The 21,202-nt window shown below is 55.3% G+C and overlaps 8 protein-coding genes across 8 annotated transcripts; 3 read left to right on the top strand and 5 right to left on the bottom strand.

Moving 5' to 3' along the window:
* Positions 1-11: 11 nt before the first annotated feature.
* GUITHDRAFT_72300 (hypothetical protein) lies at positions 12-575 on the bottom strand (the record flags this gene model as incomplete). The annotated part of the gene is made up of 1 exon (XM_005831314.1): positions 12-575. The coding sequence occupies one exon, from the start codon at positions 573-575 to the stop codon at positions 12-14; it is 564 nt and encodes a 187-aa protein (XP_005831371.1).
* A 311-nt stretch (positions 576-886) lies between these two features.
* GUITHDRAFT_109838 (hypothetical protein) lies at positions 887-2,035 on the bottom strand (the record flags this gene model as incomplete). Its single annotated transcript, XM_005831313.1, has 6 exons — positions 887-984; positions 1,186-1,273; positions 1,320-1,423; positions 1,467-1,524; positions 1,569-1,625; positions 1,670-2,035. The coding sequence occupies 6 exons, from the start codon at positions 2,033-2,035 to the stop codon at positions 887-889; spliced, it is 771 nt and encodes a 256-aa protein (XP_005831370.1).
* Positions 2,036-3,070: 1,035 nt separating this feature from the next.
* Positions 3,071-5,382, top strand: GUITHDRAFT_109837 (hypothetical protein; the record flags this gene model as incomplete). The annotated part of the gene is made up of 9 exons (XM_005831312.1): positions 3,071-3,859; positions 3,901-4,436; positions 4,483-4,540; positions 4,594-4,659; positions 4,704-4,817; positions 4,975-5,048; positions 5,093-5,129; positions 5,179-5,243; positions 5,289-5,382. 9 exons carry the CDS (start codon positions 3,071-3,073, stop codon positions 5,380-5,382), a joined length of 1,833 nt encoding a protein of 610 aa, XP_005831369.1.
* A 2,826-nt stretch (positions 5,383-8,208) lies between these two features.
* On the bottom strand, positions 8,209-8,481 carry GUITHDRAFT_61285 (hypothetical protein; the record flags this gene model as incomplete). Its single annotated transcript, XM_005831311.1, has 1 exon — positions 8,209-8,481. A coding segment is annotated over one exon (273 nt), but the record flags the coding sequence as incomplete, so codon positions are not given.
* Positions 8,482-9,236: 755 nt separating this feature from the next.
* GUITHDRAFT_72306 (hypothetical protein) lies at positions 9,237-10,561 on the top strand (the record flags this gene model as incomplete). The annotated part of the gene is made up of 8 exons (XM_005831310.1): positions 9,237-9,635; positions 9,680-9,758; positions 9,803-9,870; positions 9,921-9,989; positions 10,042-10,107; positions 10,158-10,205; positions 10,251-10,352; positions 10,415-10,561. 8 exons carry the CDS (start codon positions 9,237-9,239, stop codon positions 10,559-10,561), a joined length of 978 nt encoding a protein of 325 aa, XP_005831367.1.
* Positions 10,562-12,382: 1,821 nt separating this feature from the next.
* Positions 12,383-13,763, bottom strand: GUITHDRAFT_72355 (hypothetical protein; the record flags this gene model as incomplete). The annotated part of the gene is made up of 7 exons (XM_005831309.1): positions 12,383-12,538; positions 12,588-12,719; positions 12,766-12,879; positions 12,989-13,069; positions 13,114-13,183; positions 13,329-13,418; positions 13,570-13,763. 7 exons carry the CDS (start codon positions 13,761-13,763, stop codon positions 12,383-12,385), a joined length of 837 nt encoding a protein of 278 aa, XP_005831366.1.
* Positions 13,764-16,387: 2,624 nt separating this feature from the next.
* GUITHDRAFT_87510 (hypothetical protein) lies at positions 16,388-18,237 on the top strand (the record flags this gene model as incomplete). The annotated part of the gene is made up of 4 exons (XM_005831308.1): positions 16,388-16,836; positions 17,078-17,108; positions 17,312-17,431; positions 17,617-18,237. Exons 1-4 carry the CDS (start codon positions 16,595-16,597, stop codon positions 18,235-18,237), a joined length of 1,014 nt encoding a protein of 337 aa, XP_005831365.1. The 5' UTR covers positions 16,388-16,594.
* Positions 18,238-18,359: 122 nt separating this feature from the next.
* GUITHDRAFT_109832 (hypothetical protein) lies at positions 18,360-21,186 on the bottom strand (the record flags this gene model as incomplete). Its single annotated transcript, XM_005831307.1, has 13 exons — positions 18,360-18,485; positions 18,536-18,625; positions 18,668-18,739; positions 18,937-19,071; positions 19,168-19,261; positions 19,334-19,619; positions 19,708-19,756; positions 19,806-20,046; positions 20,296-20,384; positions 20,430-20,514; positions 20,741-20,814; positions 20,866-21,076; positions 21,122-21,186. 13 exons carry the CDS (start codon positions 21,184-21,186, stop codon positions 18,360-18,362), a joined length of 1,617 nt encoding a protein of 538 aa, XP_005831364.1.
* Positions 21,187-21,202: the final 16 nt, after the last annotated feature.

Below are 21,202 nucleotides of genomic sequence, written 5' to 3'. Positions count from 1 at the left end.
AACGAGCTGACTCAACGGTCTAGCCGGCAGCTCACGCACAGGTTCGCCTCTCCGATCTCAAAGTTTGAGGCGTCACCGCAGGGAGCCTGGCTGACGTACAAGTGAAGCTGGCATGCATGCTTGAGCCTGAGCCTGCTGGCCGCTCCCTGATCGAGCTTGGAGCTTCTGTCGAGCAGACAGAGATGGCGGTCGTCCTCGAGGAAGAGCTCTACTTGAGAGTAGAGAAAGCTCATGAAGGCTCTGCGAGCTAGAACCTCTGCATGCGAGTCGTTCAGGACTCTCCCGTCTCCCCTCAGCTTCGACGCTCCCAGGCATTTGTTTCCCGTGGCGAGGGAGAGGAGGCGAAATTCGAGCTCAGAGGGATCGAGTGAGGAATGAGGGGATGGGGCATGATCCTCGTGCGATGCTTTACACTTCACTCGAGTAGCCACGATCCCCGCCAAGATGGTCCACTCGCCAGCGTTGGGCTTGCCGCTCTTGGGCAGAGTCTTGTACGTCTCGATGACCAGCTGGGAGATGAGATCGCCCAAGTCTCGCCGCCCTCTCTCACCAGGAGGCTCCGCTGGAGCTGACATCCCTTCACGCCATCGCGAACCCCTAGGAGGGGGGGGCGGGGGGTTGCGACTATCCGGTGCACCAGTAATAAAAAAAATTGAGATCGGGTTGGGGACAGGAAAGAAATCTAGCAAGACATGCGGCGGACAAGGAGGAGGAGGAGGGGGAAGGAAGAATCCAAGCAGATATGAGGATGGAGATGCTGCTGGAGACAAACGGAACGAAATGACAGGGAGAGAGGGGTGTGGCTGGAAGCAATGGAGAGAAAATCAGGAGCTTCTAGCACAAGGACCATGTGCTGCAAGAGTGTGAGGCTCTCATATGATCGTGACTAATTCTTATGCTTTTTCCGCTCGAACTCTACAGTCTCCTGCTCCTTCGCCCTCAGGTATAAGTCTGGGTCCGTGCAGCGTCGAATATGTCCCATGTCTGAAACCATCTCACTCTCATACTTTATCATCCCGAGTCAACAACACATCAACCCCTCCAACCCCTCCCCCACTTCCCCTCCCCCCCTTCCACCCGGCCCTCTTCCCCTTCTCCCAACCCTCACTCTCCAACACATGTCAACCCCTCCCCTTCCCCCGGCCATCTCCCTCTTCTCCAACCAGCACCCCCCCCCGACTCGACCTGTGAGATGTTTGTGCTCCTTCTGTCTGAGCTTCATGAGCCCCTTGCCTGACAACCTTTCCAGCGGCTCCTGGACTCCCGTGTGGACCTGCAGCCCAGGTCAGGTACCGAGGAAAGAGCGGAGGACGGGGGACCTGGTTGGTCTTGACATGTGCCATCACCCCAAAGACCTCAAGGCGCTGGACCTCCTCTCTCTTCAACTGCTTCATGTTGTGATCCGCCATGCGCATCAGCTTGGCTGCTCGGCAGCTTCAGGGAAGGACCACGGTTGACAAGCCTACCCGTCCTCAAGCTGTCATCGACCTTCATCTCTCTGAGCTGAGAAATCATCGTCGCCGACTTGACACGAGATCAGGGGAGGGGGTAAACGTGTGAAGAGACACCTGCGGGCAATCCTTGAACTTCTTCCATGACTCGTTGTACTGCCGTTGAAGCCGCTCCTGTAGAAAATGTCCAAACCCAAGAGTGTCTAGGCTACACTTACCATGTCGCGAAGGTAACGTGCCCTTGACTGATCGTCTGCATGTTCCTGGCTTTCTTCCTTTCTTTCTCGCCTATGCTCTCCAACCCCTCCCTCGTCTCTATTACCTTCAAAATCCTCCTGCCCGGCATTCGAGAGTTTCTTCTGCCGCTGCTGCTGTATCTCCCTCTGTATCTTCAGCAGCACCCACTTCTGATCCGTCCACTCCTTGCTGTCCTGCATGACTGCTGCAACTCCTGGGCCGAAGTTACAGCATACTGCCCCGTTTTGAAGGTATTCCTCAGACTGCTCTGCCGAAGCGAATGCAGCAGAAGGAAGAACGATAGCGACGCCTCTGCGAGGGGGAACATGGTCCTTTGAAGTCTCCATCGACTGGAACAGAGCAGGAACGCTCGACCTTTGCTCCGAGACTCCATACCCCGATCCCCTGCGCTCACTCAGTGCTCCATACCCCGACCCCCTGCGTTGCTCTTGCCCTGACCCTGCCATGGGCTGGCCTCCCTGCCGCCGCAGTCAGCAGTGGTGTGGAACTTTTGAGCGGTCAAACGCTCGGGTGGGCCCTCAGCCTCAGGGCCAGTCCGATATCAGTGTCATGCCACGGTCGGGACTCCGGAGGGCCCGGCGGGGCATTTAGTGACTTCAAGTAGTCGTGGGCCACACCGTGGCACGGCGCGATGATGGCAGCGAAGGACAAGCCGCACGGTGACGAAACTTGAAAGATCCTGGACCGGATGCGTTCAAGTGCATACTAGCCGGCCGGGCCATAGCGTTGCCAAGCAAGTTGCTTTTCCGGCCGGGCGCTGGTAGGAAAAATTGGCAACTTTCATTTTTTTTTTACGAAGGGCCTGAGGGGTCCCTTCATTTCATGCCATGTGGGTGTACCCTATTTCAAGGCTTTGAGAAGGCGTGTGGGAGGGTAGTAGTACTCGCTCTTAGGAAAATCGTTGCTGCGCAGGGCCACTGAAGAGTGGACACCTCACCACGAGTCGGATCACCGTCTGCCGCGCCCTGTAGGAGGCTTCACCCGGCCGGCGGCGGCTGCGACACTAGTGCCAACTTCAAGTTCTCACAGTGGTGAAATTTTCTACCCAGGCCGCCCTGGCCGCGCACCCCGCCGGGGCGGGCCCGGCCAGTACTAGCTGTTTTGGCTCGGTGATGCCCGCGCGGCGGTTTTCAACTTTTTGAGTTTTTAGGTAGCGGTTAAAAAATGGTCGGGAAGGACGAGGCAAGAAGGGGACAAGGGAGAGCGAAGGAAGAGGAAGAGCGCGACGAGAGCTTGAGTGAAGGAGAACAGGAAGATTGTAGAGGGAGGAGCTGGGGGCGCAGGTGGAACATGGTTCAACAGTTCGCCGCATGAGAGAAGGGGACTATTGAGCGAAGCGGAGGCACGCGAGTGAAAAAGGGATGAGGCCCGTGACAACAGACCTACCCAAGGCAGTGACGTGGGTTGAAGTCGACAAGGGAGACAAGCGAGATCGACCCTCCTCGATGTATACAAGGGGCAACACCCTCCCTAGCCACTTTCTCTCCCCCATGCAGAACGGAAAGCGAGGGGCGACCTATCCGGCCAAACTGATGCTGTTCGATGCCAACTTCGAGCAGGGAGGTGGGAAGCGAGACAAAGCCCCGGGACATACCATGCAGAGACGCCCTTTATCTGCATCGGTCTTGAAGAAGGACGGCAAACCTCCCCGCCCGCTCTCAGCTTTCATCCGCAAGCAGAAGGAGCAAACGACGAGAATCGGAACCGCTGGGCATCTGGAGGAGAAGGGGTCAGGATCTCAAGACGTCAGGAGCCCAGCAGGAGAAGTAGCGTCGAACATGCATCGCCTGAAGCCCTCAGCCATGCCGCCCTCGCCTCTAGAATCCACACAGCAGTCATCAGGCCCACGCAGCCGATTTGACTTCTCTACGATGGAGGATGGAGCTTTGGAGGAGCAGCCAGTGAAGCAGCATCGATCTCGTCTGATCGAGAGGAAGTCCAGCAGGCTGGGGAGCATGTTCAAGGACACGTGGAAGTCTTTCAAGGCCTACGATGGCTCCTCGATCAACCTTCAGGCTGTGGAAACAGACGACGTCCTTGGCAGCAAGCTCAAGTTTGGGTTTCGAAGCCAAGCGCTGAAGATGCAGGTCGCCATCACTGAGAAGCTCCGGATGGCGGAGGATGAGGCGAGCAGCTTTCAGATCTATAAGGTTGATCGCTCACCTCCCTCTCGCATCTCATTTCTTGACAGGATCTGTTTGCTGACATCATCGCGATCGACAAGAACTTCGCAGAGCTGCTGCGTCAGATCAAAACGGTCTATGACGCGAAGATCGAACTTGTTCCCACTAGTGACAGCGACAACGTTTCTTACGCCGCGTATGAGGCGCTGAAGACAAGGGAGAGCGCGCTTCAAGATCGCCTGCGTTTGCTAGAAGAGGAGAACGTGAGATTGAAGGATGCTGAAGGGGAGCGAAGAGCAGTGGAGGAGCGAGATGAAGTGAGTCGTATTGAGGAGGAGGAGGAGGAGGTGGAGGTGGGGATCACAACCGAGGCCTCGAACTCTGATTCGAAGCGAGGGAGGAGGCTAGAAGACGTGGAAGCAGAGCTGAAGAGGGAGCGGGAGATGCGGCTGAAGCTGCAAGAGGCTCTACAGGACATGATGAAGCTGCAAGCGTCTTCGGATCGCTCTCCTCGGGACCCTCTCTCCTCAAGAGGCAGCAGGGACTCTGCTCGTAACACAGCTCGAAGTGCCGCCAGCGGGTACGACGACCATCCCACCCATAGGTTTTCGTCTTTCCCTCCCCTCCTCCCGCAAACTCTCTGCCTGCAGGTCTGTGGAAGTTGCTCGTCCTCGTCCTCCTTCAGTTCCCGCCATCTCCGACGAGGAGGTGAGGAGAGGTGGCGGGGCCTCTGAGCATGTAGACTCACTCGCTGGGGGCAGTGGGCGCTGGTGCAGCGGCAGAAGGAGGAGGAAGATGCAGAGAACGAGGCGTGGGCTGCACAAGAGGTCTGAGTCATGCGCATGGAAGTTGAAGAGTGACGAGAAGGCAGGGGGGTGAAGGAGAATCTGAATACGAAGAGACTTCGTACGAAAACATGTACGACGAGATCGACTTGGAGGACGAGGAGGTAGAGCAGCTGATGCGGCTCCACTACCAGCGACAGGTACACCTCCTCCTCCCTGCTTCCTACACCACCACATTGCTTGCTCCCCCTGCTCCTCCTCATCATCATCCCCCTACACCGTCTCCCCAGCACCTCAGCACACTCACTACTCATTATCACGGAGACTACAACGACAATGACGATGATGTTGGGACAGGCTCGTTCAGGCAGCGAAGGAAGCGAAGAAGTCGAAACCGACAGGAGCGATCGGATGGTCGTCAGGCCGCAGAGGTGATGCGTGACCGCGCATGTTGTTAAGCTCAGGATGGCTGCAGCCGCGGGAGTTTCTACCCAGTGGGAGGAAGGGAGCAGGTCCTTCCCCGCTGCTGTCTCCTTCCGATCTGATGTCTTCCACTCGCAGGAAGGAGGAAGAGAGGAGGAGGTGGAGGAGGAGGAGGGGCGGGATGCTTTCTCGGCATCTGACAGGTGAGATGAAAATTTTCATGACGTCAGGAGCTGATGAATGTAAAGGACTCTGGACGCCAACGAGTCGCTTACCTCCTCCCCCCTCGGCTCTGAGGCGGACAGCCGCGGCAACTCGCTCATGTCCCCTCATGATGGCTGAGGCTGAAACCAGACGAATTCCTCCAAGTAGGAGGAGGAGGAGGAGGAGGAGCTTGCTAGCGTTTGGCACGATCCTGTTGAAGTTGTCACAATACACCATGTGAGATGTCGACGAGGAAGAAGGTTGTGGGTTTTACAAGAACAAGGACAAGAATCAAGACACAGGGCATCTAGAGGACGACGAGGACAAGCAGGAGATGGAAGAAATGGACGAGGAAGAGGAGAACAGTGACGACGACGAAGAGGAGGAGGCAGAGATAGAAATGGGGACCAACCTGAGCAGCTGTAGATAGCGATGACTCCCCAATCGAATTTGAAACTGAAGGAGAGAAAGAATGACGTCAGTGGCTCCCCCACCCAGCACGAGCTTACTCTTCGCTCTTCTTCTTCTTCTTCCCGTCCGACTTCAAGTAATAGAGCAGCTGCGGCATAATCTGCTCCTGCTGTGAGCTGAAACTCCAGCACAAGGCAGGGAGAGTTTAAGTCTGGAGCTAGAGGGAGGAAGAGGATTGATGGAGACGGTACGGAACGACATGGAGGAAGAGAGGAGAGGAGGGGAAGGGGACCTGAAACTCAAAATGTCTCTTTGCTCCACAACTAGGACAGCATGGAACTTCTGCAGTCAAGCAGCCACAAGAAATCAGCTGATGAGAGTGCCAGAGGAACAGAGAGAAGAGAAGAACAAGTCAAGTGACGCAGAAGCAGGAGCCGGTGCAGCAGCAGCAGGCGCAGGAGCAGCAGGGGAAGGGGCAAGAAACCTTGGGAAGAGATCTGACGATCTTTGGAGATCCAGAAGGGGTTGACGTCAGGAGAGAAGCAATACCTGAGGATGATGAGCAAACGACGAGTCCCCTCCCTCCTCACCTGATACACTGATCCTTGTTGTGATCGACCCGCAGCTTGAAGCGGAAGAATGCAGGATCTACCATCCATCCTCACCGACGTCTCCCTCCCATCAAAGTCTCTTACCGATCTTCCCTTGCCCATCCTTCCCCACCTAGAGCCCACTGGTCATCGCCTCCTCCCCTCGGCCATCCTCCCCTTCTCCTCCCTTCCCCCCCTCTCCTCCCTTCCTCCCCCTCCCCATCTCCTCCTCTCTCCACCTCTCCTCCCTTCCTCCATTCCTGCTCCTCTCCTCCTCATCGCAGCAGCTCACCTGATCAAGCTCCCCATCCTCTCCTGTAGGGTTCTCTCCGGCCTTGACCTTCCAGCATGTCACATTGCGCATGTCGGCTCCTCCCTCACCTTCTCCTCGTATTTCCGCTCGAGCTCTTTGAGATGTTCCACGTCCATTTCATCATCCGACAGCTGCAGCACGGACAGTCAAGACATACAAACTTGTGGGCAGACAGACCTCCTCGTCCTCGATCACGATCTCTTGCTCTCGAAACTGAATGCTCATGACAGACTTGTCTTTCACCTGTGGTGCATTACTTCAGTTGTAACATCTTGGACCAAACTACAATAATCATCATCACTACCACAAATCCTACCACAATTTCAACTATTATCATCGTAATCATCATCGTCATCATCATCGTCATCATCATCATCATCATCATCAGCTCCCCGTTCAACATAATCTGCATCTTCTACTACTTGTCGCAGGAGATGTCGAGCCGGTTCACAATCTTGATCGATATCAAGAGCATTGTCGAGATCCTGAGTCATCATTCGTCATTTCAATCGGGTTATCAACCCGCGTCTCGACCTTCTTGCTTTCATGGAGAGCGCCAATCGCCGTCTGCATCGCAATCAGGCAAACAGAGCGCGGTACGAACTGAGGAGGAAACGAAGGTGTAGAAAAGGAAGAGGAGGAAGCAAAGGAGGAAGTGTTAGAGCAGGAAATATTGCTGCTGCTGCTGCTGCTGCCGCCGCCGCCGCCGCCTCTGCTAATGTTGCTGCTGCTGTTATTGTTGATGTTTTTGCTGTTGCTGCTGCTGCTGCTGCTGCCTCTGCTACTGTTGCTGCTGCTGCTATTGTTGATGTTGTTGCTGTTGTTGGTGTTGTTGCTGCTGCTGCCTCTGCTGCCTCTGCCTCTGCTGCGGCTGCTGCTGCGGCTGTTGTTGTTGTTGTTGTTGTTGTTGTTGTTGTTGTTGGTGGTGGTGGTGGTGGTGGTGGTGGTGGTGGTGGTGGTGGTGGTGGTGGTGGTGGTGGAGGTAGTGTTCGAAATGAAGGAGGGATAGAGGAGGAGAGGAATCACAAGTAGGAACATAAGGAGGAGAGGTTTGGAGCAGGACAAGGAGTGCAAGGAGAAGCAACCGCGTCATCACGTGAAGCGAGCTCAAAGAAGCCTTGGATCTTCGAAAGAGAGCCTTCACATTGAGAGGATCTGAAGGACATGTCACTTTCTGTCGACTATCCTTCTCCTCCTCCTCTTTCCTGCTTCCAGCGCCTTGGTACTCTCCTCTATCGCCTCGTCATATTCCGCGAGTTTCAGGAAGCACTGAACATGATTATCATGTAAAGAGACTGAAGACACGAGCAGAAGAGCAGGAGAACAGCAGGAGAACAGCAGGAGAACAGCAAGAGAACAGCAGGAGCATAGCTGAGAAATGATCATCCTGTCACTTGCCTCTGCAATGTTCGATCGAATCTTCGATACCTCCTTTCTCACACAGTTCGGTAGATACTCGACCACCTCCTCCTCCACAGCCTTCAAGGTCAACCTGTACGCCTCGACTGCTTCTCGGTAGAGCCCGGAAGCGAACGTCTTGTTCGCCTCTTCCTTCCCGCTGATGACCTGGTTCAAGTCGACGTCTCCTGCTTCTCTCATCTCCTGCACTCTCGGCTCCTCCTCGTCGTCGTTTGGGTACTCAGGCGGGTCGAACGAGTAGAACTGATTCTCCCGAGGGAGCTGGCAACGCAGAGCGCGTATGCTTCCATCCTTACCGCAGCACTCGGGGCAGAAGAAGATGAAGATGGAGCGATGAAAAGCATGTTCCGGTCCGTCAGGAACAGGAGCATAGATCTGTAGCAGGAAGGAGAGCAGTCGGTCACATTTCCCCTCTGATCCTTCAGCGCCGCAGCGAAGTTGGTGAGCAGCAGGAAGATTCTTCGGATCCAGCCATGCTGGTCGTCCTCCTACCTTAGAGGGGAAGAATTCAGCTCTTAGCGCCTTGGCACACTGATCCAGTCGTTAGAGATGAACAATGGAGAGAGATTTTTCCACCTTGGGCTTCTCTACAAAACCGAGTTTCCAATCGAGATCGAGCTCGTCGTCCTCGTCCACGTCTTCATCGCTGAGGATCTCTCCCCCCCCCTCTTCATCTCCCTCCATCTCCATCTTCTCCTTCTCCGACCTCTCCCCCGACTACCAACTGCACGTGCGGCTCGACGTGTATCACTGAAACCGGTACTGGCTCACCCGCTGGAAGAAGTCGTCAACGAAACAAGCTGGGAAGCAGCTTATCTAGCAAGGACTTGATGTCTTCCTGTGTTCACCTTGTTCTCTCCTCCTCCTCCTCCTCCAGTCCTCTCCCCGTATCGCCCATTCTGACCATGCCTGTACCAATCTACTGCCCCCACCTTGTGGTGAATGAAATCTATACCATTGCTATTTCATCGTTGCTGCCCTATTCAGATGATAGGATTGTTACTACAAGTGGTTTTAAATTGACTGATGTAGACTACCAAGGCTCAATATAGAGAAGGCTCAAGAGGTACGTGCAACCAACATTGAGATGTTGGAAGGAGAAAGATGCTGAGCATGTGTCAAGATTGTTGTATATCAGCATGATGCGATTACTGTGATGATGACCTCATCAATGATTGTTGCAACGATGAAAACACAGCTGATCTTTTTGATGATTAAGTTGGCATATCTCGTACGTAAGTTGACAGATGTGTAGCAGGATGGGGTTGTCATATTCATCTCCAGCAAATAGACAACCGAAATGGTTCCCCCAAATGATGAAGGAGCTTCCCTCCATGTCCGGCAAGGTTGTCGCCATCACTGGCTGTACCACAGGAACAGGATACATTGCTGCAAAGGCCTGTGCACAGAAAGGTGCTACCGTGCTCATGCTCAACAGGCAGAGCGAGCGAGCAGAAAAAGCATGGAAGAGCATCAAGGAGGAAGTGCCTTCGGCGGAGGTCGTCATGGTGGAGTGTGACCTTCAAGCGTTTAAGAGTGTCAGGAAAGCTGCAGCTGAGATTCGTGAGAGGTATCCCGAAGGCATCGACGTCCTCTGCAACAACGCGGGGATCATGATGATGGAGAGTGGGAAGGGAGAAGACGGTTTTGATCGAGAGGTACTTTGACAGAGAAGCAAGATGTCTCTGATCAGATGCATCAGATGACTGTCAACCACCTCTCTCACTTCCTCTTGACCAAAGAACTTTTTCCGCTCCTCGCCAAGAAAGCAGCAGCCACAGGTTAGAGTCGTGGAATCTGAGCAGCGGGATAAGCAACCTGGCAGGCGAAGCACGTGTTGTCAACCATAGCAGTGAAGCTCGGAAGGCTCCTCCCACCAAGCTCAAGGCTGAGGTCGCAGATCGTGTTTGAAGGCACTACCACTCATTTCGAATGACTTGCAGTACCTCGAAAAAAAGACGACAGACCTCGGTGGAAATGGAATGTTGGCTAAGATGGGAAGGTATCATCAGGTCAGTCCCAACGATGCCAACACAGCCTTGCTGCTCCTGACAGTCACTGCAGACAAAGTTGGCAAACTGCGTGTTTACATTCGCTATGCACGACAAACTTCAGGCCGCAAACAGCAAGGTGACAGCCGTTCGACTCTTCTAACCTGCAGTACGTGATCGCCGAGCCAGGTCAAGGCCCTCGTAGCCCATCCAGGGCTCGCAGCTACCAACCTACAGGTGCAGAGCCCTGCTGGAACTTGAGGGCCTCTGAACCCCTGCGAGGTGACGACGTCCAAGGACAGCGGCGGAATGATGGAGTCGATACTGTCCCTTCTGATGACATTTAGTCAATCTGCTGAAGACGGATCGATGGGCATAATTCAGGTTTAGCATCAGATGGTCATTTCCGCTGCTTCCCTTTCCTCTGATTCTGCTCTGCAACTCAGTGCATGTGTGGGCCTGACGCAAACTCCGGAGAACTCTGGGGACCCAAGTCGATGACAGGAAAACCTCAGAAGCTCAAACCAGAGAAGCTTCTCACCTACGAGGACTCGAAGAATATGCTTGTAATCCCCTCGTATCCTTGCTGTTGATGCTTGCTTCTCCTCTCCCCTCCCTCCCCCTCAAACTTTCTTGCCAACCTCTCAAGTCCCCGCCTGCCTCTTTCATCCCTGCCTTGATTCAATCATGGCCTCCTGTCTACCGAGAATGAAAGGATTCTCCTTATATGTTCGAGTGTTTTGCGCATGCGATCTTTTATCTCGTTTCCAACTGAGAGCGTGCAATTAACGTTGATAACTCTCTTCCTTGGCAGTGGGAGCTGAGCTGCAAAGCAATCGGAGAAGTCTTTGAGATCCAATGACCGTCCTGCCCGCAAACCAACCTCATCGACCTCCTTGACTTCTTGCAGTCAGCCTGGCATCCGAGCAAGCAGCCACTCTCCTCCCTACCTCATTGTGCGCAATCGCATGCTGATCTGACATGTCACATAGTTGCCATAAACATCGACCACGTTGCTGGCGTGTGTTGGCTTGTTGTGTTTGTTGTATGAGAATAAAGAGAAATAGATCTCCTCCTGTCACTCTCTGCTTTCCTCTTTGTAGAGAGACTCCGACGCAAGCTCTTGTTGAGCTATGCTCAGGTTCATCCTCTGAAGCCTCGGGGTGTGACACGTTCCCTTAATCGTCGACCACGTTGCGGGCGGGGGTGTGGCCGCGATGCAGCACCATCCAGAGCAGACTAAACTCCGCGGCATCCTTTGCCGCCCACAGTCAGGCCTCTTGCGCTCCTTGGCGTATGCCTTGGGCAGCAGCGTCATCTAGCACGGGTGACCCGCTCCCCAACACCTACAAGCAACCCCGCGACTAGGAGACTCAGTGTGAAATGATGAAACAGGATCACACAGTATTCCTGAAGGAAGCACGACATACTGTGCCGCCGGAACCGCCGCTGGTCCGTCCGTTGGTGCGATCAGTGTAAGGGCAGCATGGAAGATAGGAGCAATTCAAGACAAGTATATGAGGTAAGTGAAACTCAGTGTTGGAAGTGGTGATGCCGTAGGGCAGTCGTGGCCGACAGGACAGAACACGGTGCCGTTGGGATCCGCGCTAGCAGACGTACCTGGACGGCAACTTGGAAGTACCCCTTTGCTGGACGCACTGACTTTTCTCACCCTCCTCTTGTCCACAACTCGGGCCTGACTCGAGCCTGGGCCAACATTGCAGGGTTTAGGGTTTAGAGCACCGGTTATTCCAGGCATCATGGCTGCGCGCCAGTGTAGGGGAAGCCGCCAGGGCGCCATGGAAGCTGCGAGCAAGTGTTTGGTATAGTTCAAACTGCTTTCTAAGTATGTTTCTTCAGTATGATGGAAGTGTTGGCAACCTGCTGTATCGGTCTCCCTCTTCGTTACCCTGTCTCACTTATCCTCACTAAATTTGAGAATGCTCGTTAAGGTTCTGACTCTTCCCGCCCCTCGCACAATACATTGCGCTCGTCAAGTAAGTTGATCTTGAGTGTGGAAAGATCCTCCAGCCCTCCGCCTTGCCCTGCCCTCTGATCTCTGCCGCTGGTTGCCGCCCTCCTCCCTCCCCCGCCTGCAGCTGCCATGCCATCCTTCCCGCAATCCATGGCTGCGACCTCTACCTCCTGAGTCATATCCAAGACCATCTCTTGCTCCACCCTCTCATCCTCTCGCGACGAGCACTCTTGTATTGGCGGCCCCGCGGCCACATCTTCATCTCCCTGCTCTCCGCCAGTCGCATCCGCCCAGCGATGGTGCAGACTTGCAGCTTCAAGTATCGAGCGCTCGCGCTCATCCCTCGCACGACACTTTTCATCGTACGCAGCAGCAGCGCGTTCGAGCGCATCAAAGTCCCAGATGACTCGGTGGGAGCTCGAGAGAATCTACTCAAGCATCAAGGAAGGAGGAGAAGGAAGAGAAGACTCACCGCGTCGGCTAGTTTGGGCTCACGGTGAAGCCTTGAGGGGATGTCGCGCAAGAGGAAGACAATCTCTTCGAACGAAAGGGCCAGCAGGTCGCCTTCGAACTGACGGATGATGGCGATGGCGACCTGAGTGACTTCACGTCAGATGGCAAGACGACTGCGGATAGCAGCACACCTGAAGGATGTAGGTGAAACCCTTGATGAAGAAGACATCCCACACCCGGTAGGTGAAGTTGAGGGGGAACGAGTAGGCGAACAGCGTGAGGAGCCACTCCGACGTGAAGGTTGTAACGTCAAAGCCTTGCTCCTGCTCAGCTTTCAATCCCCAGCTAGTCTCTGGCCCGCACACAGACCGCAAAGTGCTGATGCAGCGAAGGCGTGCAAGACAGAATGAGGCGATCGAGCTTGAAGAGCTCCACAGCCAGCTGGCAGGCGAGGTGATTCATGATCGTTACTAGCTGACAGACCTACCTGGGGGCTCCTAGAGAGGTACAAATCACGAAGCCTGTACCTGGAGACGACCAGGTCACATCGGAAGCCCTACCAAGGCTCTTCTCACCGCCGCATCATCTGCACCAGAACCCAGAATGCATGCTCCTGACGCATGTGGAGCAGTAGGATGGCACACAAGAAGTTCATTCCTTGACTGTATCCCACCTGCTCTCCTCGTCACCGCATTCCTCCTCCAAAACGCCACCGACCTCGTCATCATATGCTGCATACGCGTGTGCGACGTTGAAGAGAAGCACCTGACCTCCTCGGCCTCGCTCGCTGAAAAGCATCTTGAGATTCAGGGAAGCGATGTACAATTCAGAGAAGGCAAAGAAGATACAAGGAAAGATTAAGCATGACAAGGCAATGCAAGGAAACGGAAGGAAAGGAAAGGTGCCACAGGTAAATGAGTTCAGAGTAACACCTGAAAAACTCATTCCTAGGCATGGTTCTTGCTAAGTCGCGCTTTATTCTCCCATCTGCACTTGCGCTCATCCTGCAGTATTGCGCATACCTGACAACTCCCACGTCAGCATTTCTCTCCTTCAGGCCCTTCCAGCCCTCCCGGCCCACTCGACACTTCCTCCTCTCCCCCCTCCTCCTCGGCTTCCCTTATTCAATGCCACCTACCCCTCCTTCTCCCCCCCCACCCTCACCCTACGCACCGAGACGGATGGCTCTGTCTCATCGCGTCTGCTCCGGACAGCTTCTGCCAGACGATGCCACGGAACACATCTGGGATGCCGTACATCGCCCGCTGCTTCACCAGTGTCGGAGCACATCGTAGTGGGTGACAGGCCTGAGCATCCGTCGTGCCCCTCCCGATCGCCGCCGCTATGTCAACCCGCCAGTCCTCCATGTCCTATCAAGGAGGTTGGTGAACAGGAGACAAGAACGATCAAGACCTGCGCCGACTTGAGCCCGAGGACAAGCTTTCTCCGGTGCGGAAGCGTAATCTTGAGCGCGAAGATGCCGAGGTCGTTGTTGTGTGAGTTGCTAACGGCAAGCTTGACGCGGACCGTGGCCTTTCGGAGGAGATACTGCAGGCAGCAGCAGGGTCAGCGCATGTCACGACGCTGCTTCCAACAAAGCTTACCCAGTTGGACGGACGAGAGCTGTCTGGTCGTTCAAAGAGGAACAGATGCGCCCTCTTTAGGATTGCCCAGTACCTCCTCCACTCCCTGAGCAACCGACTCAACCATGATGGAAAACTCATCATCATCTCCACCACCACCACCTCCTCCTCCTCCTCCTCCCCGTCCTCTTCCTCTTCCTCTTCCTCTTCCTCTTCCTCTTCCTCTTCCTCTTCCTCTCCCTCCTCTTCGTACAACTCTCCAGCTCCCCAAATTTCATCCCCCTCATCGAGAGAAATCTTTGAAGTCTCTTCACCTGAAAATCCCAGTCTTTCGTCTGCGCAAGACCCATCCCTCCCTCGTCGGCATTGAGATCTCGAACGTGCTCGGAGCCTCGTGCATCAACAACCGCCGATCCTCCATCCTGGACACGGTGGAAGCAAGGTAAGAAACAAGAGCAGAGAGGAAGATGGAGCTTCGAGAAGGGAGCAAGATCAGCATTGAAGCCATGCAGTGAACAGGCGACAGGGAGGGAGCAGGACGGGAAACAACAGAGGAGAAGGGAGGGAGCACGGTGAAGATAGAATAGCAGAGATCGAGCAGAGAAAGACAAGAGACACCTGTCCCACAGGGAGACGAGGCTCTGCCAGCTCCTCAGCTCTTCGGCCATGACTGAAGAATCCATCGCAGGGTTGGATTGAGGATGGGCCGCGACTTGGCCCTCTGCCCCTTCCCCTTCCTTGTGCAATCTATGCTTCCTCCTGTCGCTGTCAGAGGGAAACAACGCCCAACCAATGTTCATGACTGCGACTGTCTCCCAACGATCAAACGTCCACAAACTGCACCTACTCCTTCAACTGGAGAAGCTTGTCTGAGGGAGGGAGGCTCCACAAGGTCTTCTAACAGGACGTATCCAGCATGAGGTGTTGTTTCATGTTCTACAACATCCTTCGGTCGTCTCTGCCATCATTCCCCCAGTCGCCTCCTTCGCGCTCTTGGACATTCCGTCCCTCATTGAGGGTTCGAACAGCAAGTCAACCCGGGAAGCACACAGCCTCGGAACCAACGTCCGGCCGGGCCCGCCCGCCGCCTCGGGCCTGGCGGCCCCCGCCGCCGGTGAGCCGGTGGCGGCCTAAGAGGATGAGTAAAGACTGAACAGACTCTCCGCTGCCGTTGGCAGACTCTCAATCGGAGTAACCGCTCCCGGGCCGCGAAAAATACTGCTGGTCACGCCGGTCATTGAATTGAACAGCCGAACTGCGGGCGCTGCGGCCGCGGTGAGTGGCCCGGCCGGGGCCGGGCCGCGGCGCCCGGCGCGGCCGCCTGCCACTGCTCAATGCGGCTCGTGACTGATGGATCGCATGCCAGCCATTCCGACCCCGGCAGTACGAAGTTCTATCGGCCCAAGCCTTCAAATGTGACACATTCAGATGACTCTAGATCTGGCGGAAGTTTTCATGACTCGTCCGATCATGGAGCTAGCCTAGGCTGTGGCATGCCATGATGCACTGTAACTGAGCCTCGGAGGCCCCGGCCGGGCGGGCCGCGGCGGCGCGCGGCCGCGCCCGTGGTGCTCAACCCGGCGGTCGGTGGCGAGCCCGCCTGCCTGGAGGACTCTCAAGTTCTAGTAAAAAGCACTTTGTGGGGGTGGGGCAGACGTTTGTGGGGGGTGGTGAGAGAGTCAGGGGCTCCATTCGATTCCGTGTGTAGTGTTTGGATTGTGCCGGTTTCATCGAATAGAGGGACTCGGAGTGAGGGGTAGTATTAGCGTGAAGGGGAGGTAGGGTGGTATAGCAGGGGTGGGTGTACTCAAAATGTATTTTTATTTTCAGCATGTTTTACAAGGCGGCCGCCATGGCCGGAAGGAAAGAGATTGGAGGAAACGGAAGAGGAGAGTAGGAGAGGACGCGATGCTGGTGAGGGAGGAGGGAGGAGATGATCAGATGGGAACGGATCAGGGAGAGGACATGGACGTCAACGGAAGGACGCGATCTTTGGCTTAGATGCAACACAAGCATGACAGTGGTGGCTTGACGCCATCGGAGCGATAGGAATCGTAGCAGTCAATCACGAGCTTGCCTCACCTGATGCTCATGCTGGTGTGAGCTTCCACGAACCTCGCTTGCTTTCACCTACATTGAGGACGCAACCACGCTATGGATCGTAGTTGTGCAGCTTCAGTATAGCTGCCATGGTCGGAACAAGAGTGTTTGAAGAGCCATGAGCCAGGATGGATCAAGTCATTGTCCTGCTCTGTCTTCTGATCTGCTATCAGACTTCGTTTGAGGTGCTGTGCAATCTTGCTCTGGACAGACGGAGCAGATTGCTCGTCGAGGACGGCAAGCTCTTCATGCCCTTGCGTGGAGGAAAGAGCTTTGAAAGCAACACTCTGCAAAGATTCCGAGGAAACCTGGAGCTGAAAAACTTACCGAGGCCTTTCAAGTTCCCGTCGGTGATCAGAGTCAGCACCTCCAAGAATGATGTGGAGGACAAGAAAGTCCTCTGTGACATCTGCACCAGTGAAGAGGCGTCGCAGGGGAAGCCAGGGGCAGCCAAGGACAGCAGCTGGACGATTCGGGTTTGCCGAGGTTGCTCAGGGAGGCACAACATTCGAGACATGCTGCCGCTGAGAGGAAGGTGCAGCGACTGCTCGCGGTTCGCGGTCTTCGGCAAGAACGGGAGGATGCAGCGGCATTGCATGAAGCACCGGCGGTCAGAGGCGGAGATATCGTCCAACCTGCGCTGCTCCTTCCTGGAAGGATGCCATAGGCAACCCTCCTACTGGAACCCTGAGCACAAGGAGATGAAGTTCTGTAGCTCCCATCGCCTCGACGGGCATCTTTGCATGAAGAACCGACGGTTTGTTTCTTTTATCTGTTTCATTCATTACCACCAGAATGACTGAGCATCGCCTTCTCGAACAGATCTTTCACCATCATGATCATAACCATCATCACCATCTTTTTCATCATCATCATCATCACCACCACCACCACCACCACCATCATTATCAGCAGCAGCAGCAGCAGCAGCAGCAGCATCATTTTTCTCCTCATCCTTTCAGCTCTCCGCACTTCTCCATCTGATTTCCTTGCAACAGGTGTCAACACATCGAAGGATGTTCACGCAGGGTTGGGCTTCCTCCCTCTGACTCCCTCCCTCCCTTTTCTCTTCTGCCTTCCTTTGAGAACCTCGTTCTCTCCTCCTCCTCATCATCATCATCATCACCATCATCATCATCATCATCATCCTCATCATCATTCTCATCCTCCTCCTGCAATTTCTCCCTCCCCGTTGTCTATCCTTTGGTATTCTTGCTTAATGTGTTTCGCAGGCTGCCTTCATTCTTGGCGACAAGTATATGTGTGGGAAGCACAGGACGGGGCAGGACAAGCAGCAGGCCAAAGTGCTCGGGTCCTACCAGAAGTGTCGATTCCAGGGATGTGGCAAGAGGGTGAGAAATTTAATCTCCTTTACTCTTCCTCATCCTATTGCTCCTCCTACGCCTCTGTCTCCGCCTCCTCCGCTTTGTCTTTCCTCCTGCTCAAACCTTTCAATTCTCTCATTTTCGAAGTTGTTTTTCTCCTTCATGTTTTCTTCCCCATCCACCGCGTTTTGCCACTCCTGATCTTGAGGCAGGCAAACTTTGGGGTGAGCGGGACGAAGCGAGCTCTGTTCTGCTGCCTGCACAAGCAGCTCGAGCATGTCAACGTCATGCGCAGGAGGTGCCAGCACGTGGGATGCACGAAAACTCCTTCCTATGGCGATGAGAAGAGCAGAGTCGCCAAGTTCTGCAGAGCACACTCCCCAGCAGGTGTTGAGCTGCAACTGTCTCCTCATCCTCCTTCCCTCCCTTCCTCTCCCTCCCTTGCCCCCCCGTCTCTCAGCGTCTCTACCCTTGCCCTCCATGTCCCAGTCGCCTGCCTCCTCTGCCTCCCTCGCTCCTCTTCACCTTCTCATCGCAACGCAGGTCTCATCGACGTTAGAAACCGCTGCTGCCAGCTCTGCAGCTCTAGAGCCACGTGGGGCTGGACAGCAGGACCTGAGAGATGCCGGGCGCATCGCCTTCCCTTCCACCTCAACCTCTCCGCCTCCAGCAGGAAGGTCGACTCCTCCTCCAGCAGCGAACAGCCTTCCTCTTCCTCCTCTTCCTCGTCCTCCTCCTCCAGCCCACACCCTTCTCCCCCCAGCAGGAGTCTGCACCCCTGCCCTCCCAGAAGGAGGACAGTTTTCTCAGCTCCTCTTTGTACCATTTCATGAATGCCGTTTCAATTTGCGTTAAATCTAAATGTCATGTAAAGCTGACCAGTCGCTTGCTCCTCCTCTTCCTCCTCCTCATGATACTCCCCTCCTCCTCCTCCTCCTCCTCATGCCAGGGCTCTTCATTCCTTGTACGTCAAGGTCAGCTCCCATACCCCGCCCTCCTCTTCCCCACCAGAGGCTTCGCACGCTTGCACGAGGGCGCCAGCACTTGGTCGCTCATACGCACGATCGTGCTCGCGATCCTTCTGGGCTCCACACGCACCCCAGCTGCCACCGAGGGGGGGAGGCCGCAGACCGGATTCTCAGCTCGCTCATGAACCTCCGGGCTGCCCAGCTCTGGCCCCACCTGATTGATGACCTTTCCCAGCTCGATCTCGGGGGATCCCTGCAGATGCTTCAGCCGCATTGGAGACGGTACCGTTCTGACCAGCTGCTGATCTTCAGCTGGGGTCGAGGAGAGGAATGGCTTCCTGGAGGTCCTGTGCATGGGGCGAATGCACTTGAAGACTGTTAGGACAGGGGAAGGGAGGAGACTGAAGTTGTTGAGTGGAAAGGAAGAGGAGAGAGGAGGAGAAGGAAGTAGGAGAGAGCGAGAGGTGGGAGGAGGAGGAGGAAGGGAAGGAGAGGAGGGATGGATGGAGGGATGGAAGGAAGGAAGGAGGAGAGGGGGGGCGTGCATGTTCGTTGCTTCCTCACCACCTCTCCATCGATGAAGTCTTCGTCCTCCTCCTCCACTTGCGTCAACTCGCTGCTGCCCTTCGGATCCTCCACCTGCTGCAGGCTCGTCGCTCTCTTCTTGGGTGACTTCACTCCGCAGCGGCGCCGAGACTCCTGCGAGCAAGTCAAGAGGTGAGAAAAGTGAGGAGGGAGGAGGGAGGAGGGAGGAGGGAGGAGGGAGGAGGGAGGAGGGAGGAGGGAGGAGAAGACCTGGAGCAGGATGCTCTTCCTGCTTCTTGGCCTGGATCCTCGCCTCTCCTCCGACACCAGCTGCTTGCTTGCCGCCTGCTCTTTGCAAGAGAGGCTGTGCTGGTCACCTGCGACTGAGCACGAGGAGAAGGAGGAGGAGGAGGAGGAGGAGGAGGAAAGAGCTAACACAGCAGCTGACTGAGCTGAGAGATGGAAACTCTCCGTCCCTGGAGCCTCAACTTGTACTGTGCCGAGCACATCCACGTTCTGCTCTTTTGCGTTTTCGTCTGGTTGCTTCATCTCCATCTCCTCCTTGACTTGTCTTTCCTCCTTCCCACCTCCCTCCGTCTCCATCGCAGAGCGATCTTCTTGCAGCAGCAAACCACCACCATCAGGCAGGTAGGACTCCTTCTCCTTGCTCTCTCCCAGCTGCAGCTGAGGGACAGGAGAAGAAAGTTCGGTCTCCTCATCGCCTGTCAATCCAAAAATGAGAAGGAGAGGAAGGGGGTAGGAGGAAGGTAAAAGAAGAAGGGAGGAGAAGGTAGAAGAATGAGAAGTCACATTTGCTGAGATCCAATGCAACCTTCCTGGACGGAGTCGCACTTTTGTCCTGGCATCCCTCTCAGAACCCTCCTCCTCCCTCCTCTCTCCTCCCTGACCTTGAGCAGAGAGCCGATCACTCCTGCGACGCTCCGAGCTCTCGAGTTCGATGGAGTCATCTCCGCGCGCGCAAAGTTCAGGGACCTCTGAGCATGGCACAAGCTCCTCCCCTCCTCCTTCCCAGCCGGAGTCCTGCGGTCCACAGATCTGACTCCAGCTCCAGCTCCAGCTGACAAAGGAGCTTGCTTGTCGGCGGACCCTGGGGTCATGGAGGAGAGGCGCTTGGGAGTTGCTGCGTTCCTTTCCAGGGGATGAGTGGTGGTGGTGTGGTGGTTGTGGTGGTGGAGGAGGAGGTGGATGGGGTAGGAGGACAAAGAAGAATCCAAGAGCAGGCAGTGCCATCACCAGGGAGAATTTGGGGCATAAACAAGCGGGGAGGGAGTGGAAGATAAGAAAGCGGCACAACGAGGAGAAGAAAGAGGAAAACGAGGGACCAGAGGGGAGCAAGAGGAGGAGGAGCAAGAGGAGGTAGAAAGAGTTTGGCAGTACCTGGGCACAAGGAAACTCTCTCTCGCCGCCATGCTCTGTCGGAAGCTTGCGGTCGCGCTCTTGGAAGTCTTGACAACCCTCAACGGTCCCTGTCAACCGTTGAGCCGAAACTTGGCAGATGGTCGCAGCCCTACCTTGAAGATAGAGGAGCGTTTCTCACGGAGCTCCCGCAGCTCCTGGACAGACAAGTACATGCTCTGTTTGCCCACGGTCGGGATCCTACGACAATGTATGAGACGAAGACGAAGGAAGGAAGGAGAGGCGGGGGAAGGGGAAAAGGAGGAGGAAGAGGACATGAAGGAGAGAACATGTAGAAGAGATGACGAGCATGATGAACAAAAGAGAGAAGGGAAACAAGAGAGGAAGGAAGAAGCGGCAGCGGCAGCGGAAGCGCTGGCAGCAGGATATGACAGAGCTTGATTTCTCAGGAATCATCGGGTACAACCTGTGCTCTGCGATACCCTCCCCTTCCAGGATCTCAGCAAGCGACCCGACATCACGGGAAAACTCCTCCTCCTCCTGCCACCACCTCGTCACCCCCCACCCCCCCAGACCTCCTATGGAGCGCACATGGCAGGCTTCACTCCTTCCTCCTCTCTGGCTGACTTTGGATGCTGACTGAGTCACAGAAGCCTCGGGCAGCTGCGACTGGAAGCCCTTGAGGGGGGTGCGAGCGTCTGCTCTTGCTAGCTGCCCTGGCTTGCGCTCGGAGAAGGATCTCTGGATTTGAAAGGAGGGAGCAGCTTTCGAGGGAGTGGAGAAACTGACATGTGCAGCTTTCCTTTCAAAGGAGGTCAGCACGGAATCCGATCTCTTCGGTTCTTACCTCGCCGATGACGGCTGCACGTTACCCAAGTTTTCTTTTTCACGGCAGTGGTTGACGTCTTGCATCACAGGCGAGCTCAGC

This window comes from Guillardia theta (assembly GCF_000315625.1).
Source record: "Guillardia theta CCMP2712 unplaced genomic scaffold GUITHscaffold_41, whole genome shotgun sequence".
NCBI classification, from domain to species: Eukaryota; class Cryptophyceae; order Pyrenomonadales; family Geminigeraceae; genus Guillardia; species Guillardia theta.
The sequence above is the reverse complement of the archived record's forward strand: the minus strand, read 5'-3'. Positions and strand labels throughout refer to the sequence as shown.